This window comes from Glandiceps talaboti, chromosome 8, assembly GCF_964340395.1.
Source record: "Glandiceps talaboti chromosome 8, keGlaTala1.1, whole genome shotgun sequence".
Classification (NCBI taxonomy): domain Eukaryota; kingdom Metazoa; phylum Hemichordata; class Enteropneusta; family Spengelidae; genus Glandiceps; species Glandiceps talaboti.
The window spans coordinates 6411495-6420000 of NC_135556.1; the positions used below are offsets into that span (position 1 = coordinate 6411495).

The window sequence follows — 8506 nt, forward strand, 5'->3', positions numbered from 1 at the left end:
TACACACACACACATATACATACATACATACATACATACATACATACATATGTACACACACATATACATACATACATACATACATACATACATACATACATAAACACACACATACATACATACATACATACATACATACATACATACATACACACACACACACACACACACACACACACACACACACACACAAGTAAATTAATGATTTCTTGACAAGGACATTTTAAGTGCAAGTACTGTATTTTGGTCAATACTCAATATATACAGATAATAAATTTGGCAAGAATTGAGTTTCACAACTAAATAAAATACAATGTACATGTATCTTTTGACTTGTTCTAAAGTATGGAAAGACAACCGTAATATCAAAACTGTCATACCGTCCAAAAATTACTTTATCTGACACAGACCCGTATTTTTTAATCTATAGCTGAAAGAACCAATCATAGCTTGTGACATAAAATCTCTTCACATTGTAGCAGATAAAACACTTTTTTTGATTGGGCTATATGTGTGTGTACCTGTACAACAAAAATGAATAAATTTTCAATGAAATTATCCGAATCATGCTTTTTTGAAAATCCTATTTGAAGGCATGCTACCCAATCTTAGTTTGATTTGATTTGATTTGATTTGATTTGATTTGGTGACTTTCATGCCTGTTTACTCGTGGACAGGTTCAGATGAGATTTGTTTGTGTGGTGGTAGTCTCCATAGCTGGATAGTCAACTTGGGAAGCATTCTCGCCACAAAGCCTGCAAACTCTGTAATGGAAACTCAGTATGTTTGGCCTTGCCTCCATATTGGCAACTGTTAATATTGTAAGAAATCAGCCAAAAATTAGCATATCATAATTATCACATTTTGATGTTTAAGGTTATTTTTTCAATTTCACCTTATATGGCCAACACATTTGTGTAATTTGACACAATGAGCATAATATCATCATGTGACTTATTCAGCCAATCAGCTTTCTAGCATCCATGAAAGATACTAAATTTAAATTAGTGAGTTCACAGGCTGTGCAGAGAGAAGACTTACCAGGTCGGTTATCTAGCAATCAAAAGAGACTAGTCCGATGTCAGCATCGAACTTGAAATAGAATATTTCAGTGTATCTCAGAAATTAAACATGTCTCAGAAGATCTAGTCACATCTTCAATAACTGGTCCTATTAAAGTTTGGCACATGCTCACTTCAAGAAGTTCATGAAGTTTCAACACCTTGTACGTTGCCAGTATTCAAATTTACTACATCAGATACTTTGCTTCCAAAAAGCAAACCACCTTTAAACTATCCAATCAGTGTGCTTAGATTTTCAAATCAACCAATCAGGATGCTTTGTTGCCAGCACTCCCACCCATCAAAACAGTTTGAACAGTCTCCTTCTTAAAATGGTTCCAGTTTGTAAAATCCTGTAAATGTTCTTGTAGAGTCTCAGTGGGTGGGTATGGGCGAGTAATCAGTCTCACAGCCCGCCGAACGTTGTCATTTGCATGTTTGACGAAGAAATCCTTATGCATCATAATGCACTCTGCTCCACGACTTATCTGGGAAGATTGACAGACAGCAGTGTTAATTTCATATTTGGATACATAATTTATTCATATACTGTCATTTGGACTCTGAAGTACTTTGTGTTTCAAATTTGTAGCCAAAAGTAGAAAATTTGTTCATGCATCAAACAGACAGAGACAGAAGAACTGGCCTATTTTGTAAGATTCGGTAAAGAACAAGACGTTACTAAAGTAGGTCGACTATTACATTTATATCAATTCATTTACAAATATTTATGTTAACTTTTCTACATCCTTCTCTCAAACAAAAGTTTGAAATGACTGAATTCGACAGACCTTTGACGATACCTGGTCAGCATTTCTAGACAACTAGTGCAAAGGTAGTAGAACCACACACTCTAAATGCATGTTTGGACTTAGACTATTCATTTTATATCTTAAGTCCTGAAGTCACATAACCAACTAATACATAATTACATACAAATTATGATAGCAACAATGGTTTCATTACTCACTAGATGAACACTTGCTTGTTTGGCATCAACTAGGTCTTCATCAAATGGTACAGTGTTTAACCCCTAGAATTGTAAGAATTGTGGGAAGATAAATCAAATGATATTGTTAATCTCGTCAGTCAAATTATAATTGTATGTATGTATGTATGTATGTATGTATGTATGTATGTATGTATGTATGTATGTATGGATGGATGGATGGATGGATGGATGGATGGATGTATGTATGTATGTATGAATGTGTGTATGTATGTATGTATGTATGTATGTATGTATGTATGTATGAATATGTGTATGTATGTATGTATGTATGTATGTGTGTATGTATGTATGTATGTATGTATGTATGTATGTATGTGTGTGTATGTATGTATGTATGTATATATACAAGTATGTATGAATGTATGTATGTATGTATGTATGTATACAATTGCAAGTATGTATGTATGTATGTATGCATGTATGTCCTGTCTCTCACTTCTAGAACTGAAGAATTCATTAGTAACTAGGATTCTGTCATAGTCATAGATACATTAACATGTGATTGACATGCAGTGGAGGTAACAAAACACTTACAAATACATCTTTAGGATGTAGAAGTTCAAGTTGTACAAACACTGCTTTTTCTCTCCTTTCTCTTGCCCTTGTACTGTTACAGTTCTCTTTGTTTGGATCAAGTGCTGGTTGTATTATCTATTTTTATAGAATAAAAAAATGGATAGATATGTTAATCATTTATACAACAAAACTTGCAAGAACTAAACCATAATATGCTGGCATTTTAAACAGGAAAACTGTGAACCAACAATTGAGAGACTAGGTTAATCACTACAAACTGTGTACAACAGAAAGCAATGTTAATAGCAATGTTGGGATGACTATGAATTGGTGTGTTAAATGCTATTGGGGAATGAGAAACCAGACTGATTTCTGAAATGCTTACAATATATATTTTAATGTTTTCAAAGCAAATACACAGTCTCGTGTGTGTGTGTGTGTGTGTGTGTGTGTGTGTGTGTGTGTGTGTGTGATCTCCAATTTACCTGTTCTAAAAGTGAACGGTACTGAAAATGAATTTTCTGATTTTAATGAATTTGAGTGTTTGATGTGCACGTATGTGTATGATGCTATTACTTTTAGGATTTTTATTTTGGCATCAGGTAAAGGCAGTGATTTATAGCGCCCGCAAGTGGCGGGTTTAGAGTTTACCAGCGGAAAGACGAAGATTCCAGTCGACAAGCAATGGTTTTGTCTGCGATTTATTTATATACTAGTATACTTTAAAGTTAAAGTTAAATACTTGGGTAGCTACTTGCAATGGTGCTTAGTTTATTGATGTTTTGGAAAAAGTTACCGCAACTTCAGAAACAGATCAACCGGGGGTGGTCACACTCTTACCAAAGGCTGAAGGTGTGCTTTCTTTGTCGTTGGGAATGTGTTATATTTACTTCGAGAGTACGACCTCTTGGGAAGTATGGCACCTTTACGAATATCTATGTCTGGCGCCCCCGTCGGTGATGGTGTTGGACTCGATAATGAACCAGGAGGGGAAGACGATGACGATGATGACGAGGTAGTGGAGGACTGTGACATCGCCAAGCTAATGGTACTGTCGGAAGTCCTTGAACGGACGAAGAGGGACCTCGGACTAGGTAAGGGCATCAATTCATCCCGCGACTGAAAAAGAGACAAATTTTCCTATATTGTCTGTTGTCATCGAAACGGTAAAATGTAAATTTTGCGTTGGTATTTTACAAAGCCAAAGCTTTCCTAACCGATCATATATCGAGTATTTTGACATACAAATTATTTTTCTAGCCAGACCCTTATAGGCCCAACTTTGACGAATTAAGCCCATGGGTGGCGCGAATTTACTTATACATAATATACTCGTCAAGTATAAGTTGTAATGACAGAAATATTTGTCGACGTAGGTCAATATAGGTGACATAGATGAAGAAGTGGAAATGTTCGTGTTGGCTCGAAAATATCTGGCATAACACGAATTTGTAGTTACTTGCAATAAGCAAAATAGGTAAATTAATATACAATAAGTGCAAAATACCAGCAAATGGCTTACGACATTCATATTCCAGATGCTCAGTATACTGAATGGTAGTTTTATAGATAAGTGTTCTACTATCATACTAACAGCATGTATTCTTCACAAATGCAGGTTTTCCATTTACAAGACCATCTTGATTTGTAGCTATAAGCAGATGCATTTGAAACGAGTAGTTGGTCGCAAACATCCGACCAGGTTGGTGTCTGTAGCACACTTAATGTATTGATTACTACGTGCCGTCAACTTAAAGGAAAAGTCCAGTCAGACTTATTTCTGTCTTTAGTACACGTGTATTGATTACTGCTATCAGCCAGTCAGACTTATTTCTGTCTTTAGTACGCTTGTATTGATTACTGCTATCAACTTAAAGGAAAAGTCCAGTCAGACTTATTTCTACCTTTAGTACACTTGTATTGATTACTGCTATCAACTTAAAGGAAAGTCCAGCCATACTTATTCCTATCTGACTTTTGTTTAGGGGATTTCCTGCAACGGTTTATGCTAAAACCTCTTGCCATGATATTACTCAAATCTCTTTGCCTTGGACAATAGGGTGTGTCAGATGATATTACTTTATCACCCAAAATGATATATAAGATCATATAAAAATTGCGAGTGTACTCAATGTAGAAATACGTCTTTATTGGACTGTTCCTTTGATTACTAGAACAACCAGTAAAGTATTCAATTCGTGTGTTGTAATAGAACGAAACAAAGAGCACAAGTTGCTGGCCTGGACTAACGGAGGACATCGACAGATTCAAATTGTCACTGTAGTGTAGTACATGGCATAGTACAGCGGATTTCAAAACACTGTTCAGTGGCTCTGATTGATATAACCGTGCAGAAATCAATAAGAAACTGCATATGCTACACATTACAATATATTGCTACATTTAGTCTAAATGAAATAAATCATTTAAACCAACGTACTGCAACAAGACTCAGACATGCTGGTGCCAATGTTTTGACGTCTGTACTTGATGTTTGCATTGTGATACTCAGGTTGAGACAAAATGTTGCAAGAAACTGTATTCAATCTTGCTTTTAGCATCTTATTGATTTCTGCACATTGAATATATCAAACATAGCTGCTGAACGGTATTTTGAAATCCGCTATACCTGCCTGAAAAATAGGAGATGTTTTCAATACGAATATGGTTGTAGTAATTAAAAACAAAAAGCACACCAACCTCGTCTGAAGAAGCTTTGTCAGACAACATAGTGTTCCTGCGATTTCTTGGTGATTCAGAACTAGAAAGATTCGTCAATCGTCCAGAGTGTCTTCCCGTACTTGCTCCACCTGTAATAATATTGTCTACGTTATCATTTATCAGATACGTCATACGATATGTGTCATTACTGGTTCAAACCAGTCTCGGTTACCTAGATTCACTGCTGCTTCTTACAACTAAAAGCCTCTGTTACCTAAACTCACCGCTGGTGGCTCACTACTACTCTATCTCTCCCGCTTAACCCGAAACTAGGTTCCATCATAGACGATGGAGGGGAGGAGTTGTCTCTCCAACGTTTAAGTTCAAACATAGTATCTGACACTCACCACATAATTCATCTATATGTGGTAATTTGAATCCCCTGGGTCGATGGTCCAATGGTTTGACGGCTTTCAACTGTTTCAATACTTGACAGGCTCCCTTGAAATAGAAATAAACAGAGTACAATTCAAAATATTAATCATTTCTGATCACATAATTTACATAATTTACATAATTTACATAGTTTACACATCTTTGTATTGAGGCTTTAAAGGTCCGCCTCGGCTTAGGGTAAAAATCAAGGTGTGCAAAACATATGTTTGGCAGGGATGTAGAAAATGTTGGTCCACAACGAAACAATGATCGCTTGTAACCCTTATTAAGATAAAACATTAATGCGATGGCCTGGAATGAGATACAACATTGGTTTAAAATAAATTGAATATCTTTTCTGAAAAATACAGGAATATAATTGTATGTAAGTCTTACCGATTTGACGACGTAAAGCCATTCCGAGTTATTGCTGTCTTTTACTATAACCTGACCACGTCTATTCAAGAAAAAGAGGAACGATTTAATAGTTGAACAGACTGTAACCAAGATCTGACAACACAGCGCCCCCAACGGTTTAAATAGAGGACAATTCTCAAGACAAATGAAAGGTGTAAAATGTGACGAAAAGTATGAGTCAGTAAATGGCAGGGTAGCAGCCAATTGACATTAGCGTCATAAACCTTATAAACTAGATGTGATGTGCTATCGGGGTATAAGTAGTACATGTATATGGTGATCAAAAGTAGGAATACATTATATGCAATGTAGATTTCTAATAACCTTGTAGAGAGGGACGCGAGTACCGGGATGGGTTACATTTGAAACACTCGAAAACACAACTGAAAACATGCACAACTATGTACATGTATATGCTTTCTTATTACAATAATTAACAATACGAGTAACAGGTGTCATTTCCCCCGTTGTTTTCTGTCGAATCAAAATGAATCTTGCGAAAAGATTTATGTTATACATGTACTTCTAAAATTAAACTCAGTGGAACATAGACACGTGATACGCTCGTGCAGAGAGAGAGAGAGAGAGAGAGAGAGAGAGAGAGAGAGAGAGAGACAGAGAGAGACAGAGAGAGAGACAGAGAGAGACAGAGAGAGAGACAGACAGACAGACAGACAGACAGACAGAGAGAGAGACAGAGAGAGAGAGAGACAGAGAGAGAGACAGACAGACAGACAGACAGACAGGCAGACAGACAGACAGACAGACAGACAGACAGACAGGCAGACAGACAGACAGACAGACAGACAGACAGACAGACAGACAGACAAAGACAGAGACGGGACTAGAGAGACAGAGAGGCAAAAGAGAATTTACGTTTCGGGCATTAACTTTGTCGTAAATTGTCCGCAAACAGTTACCGTAACACAAATTGCAGAAAAAAGTTGTAGACAGAATTGGAGATGAGGATGCGAGATTCAATAGAAACGACGGAATTTTATTGAAAATAAAGTGACCGTGACGGAAACAGTAGATCATTAGACCAATGGCATGTCAAAAGTCAACTATATTTTATATGGCTTAAAGTCGCTCACTCAATTAAAATGGTTGATTTGTTGAACAACACCAAGGTATAAATATAATTGGGGTCACACTGAATCCGAAAGTACACACTAATAAAAACTCATCAAATTAATTACTTTCACATACTGTATATAAGGAGGCTCTTTAAATTTTAGTATGGATTGATTTCAGTCGCTTTGTTGACATCTATAATATCTATGCATCACAAACAGAGACGGTTCTGAAACCCACAATTCGACTGTAGAATTGAAAGTGACTGTTCGTCCTAGGCCTTGGTTTGGATTTCGAAATACATACATACAATGTGCAACTGTGTTTTGTGGACATTTTTGGTTCTTCAGTTGAGGTTATCACGATTGCACACATCAAGATATTGTGTGACGAGTAACACGAACTTTGTTGAAGATATACTAACATATACTGTACTTGTTTTTACGTTGTTGGCTCTTTTACCAAGGAAATCGTTTCATTCTTGTCAACAGAGGGCGAAGAACATGATGGAACTCACTCACGATACATACATGCATGTCACTATGCGTAAAGTGTTGTTTGACGGTGTCTTCCCCCCCCCCCCGGGGGGTGAAGGATGTGTAAATGTGTTCCAATTTTACCTAATTTACCCATTGCCATATCTCCCCAGGGTGAAGTAATCAAAAGTGGTACTTCGTCTCCTGCTATGCCCTGGACAGAGATATGGTGGTTAGGTGGGTCACAGGTAGGGTAAAGTTAGGTAAATTAGACTTTTCGGATAGGGCATAAATTATAATATGTGTAACGTCACATTATAAAAAAAAGTTAAAGACATAATTTGTAACTCTTAATCAGTTTTGTTATTGATGTAATGGCAATAATAATAATATTTCAATAACATTCCAAATAAGTATTTATTTTCGTCTTGGGTTCTATCGACATTCGTGATGTTTACAATTTTTTCCGTCGTCTGCGAGGAACCAATGACTGAATTTTTTTGCTCGCGCCATTTTGTTGTCAATGCCACGTATAAAATTATTTTGGACAACCAAGGGCGTTGTCTCCTCTCGAAGCTTTACATCTTCGTACCAAAATCCACTGACAAAATATCGCCGAGGTAGTATCGAAACTTTGACTGAAGAGTCCTCCTTGAGGGCGCTGTTCAATAAGCCTTGGTCGTTAACCCGTTTGGTGGTAGTGACAAGTGCTGTACCGAAATCTGAGTAAACCTTCTCCCAGATTTTCCTTGTCTTCCGTGTAGAGTTCAGGAAAATGAAACCTCCAGCTATTTTCCATTCGTCGTCAGTTCTCCCCTCGGCTAAAGTACCAATAATATCAACATTCGAATATC

The 8506-nt window shown here is 36.8% G+C and overlaps 1 protein-coding gene across 6 annotated transcripts in view; it reads right to left on the reverse strand.

Annotated features, from left to right (window-relative positions):
• Positions 1 to 227: 227 nt before the first annotated feature.
• The window catches only part of LOC144438603 (uncharacterized), a 50596-nt gene continuing 42317 nt past the window's right edge, over positions 228 to 8506 (reverse strand). For 4 of the 6 annotated variants that reach the window (XM_078127699.1, XM_078127697.1, XM_078127698.1 and 1 more), the window contains 7 exons: positions 6082 to 6142; positions 5658 to 5751; positions 5290 to 5399; positions 3430 to 3708; positions 2608 to 2724; positions 2032 to 2094; positions 228 to 1549 (listed from right to left, as the gene is read on the reverse strand). In XM_078127699.1, coding sequence (XP_077983825.1) covers positions 1331 to 1549; positions 2032 to 2094; positions 2608 to 2724; positions 3430 to 3708; positions 5290 to 5399; positions 5658 to 5751; positions 6082 to 6142 — 943 coding nt within the window. In that variant the 3' untranslated portion in view covers positions 228 to 1330. Of the gene's footprint in view, positions 1550 to 2031; positions 2095 to 2607; positions 2725 to 3331; positions 3709 to 5289; positions 5400 to 5657; positions 5752 to 6081; positions 6143 to 8506 lie in introns of those variants that run through there. The other 2 variants (XM_078127700.1, XR_013481071.1) reach the window with 2 other exon arrangements.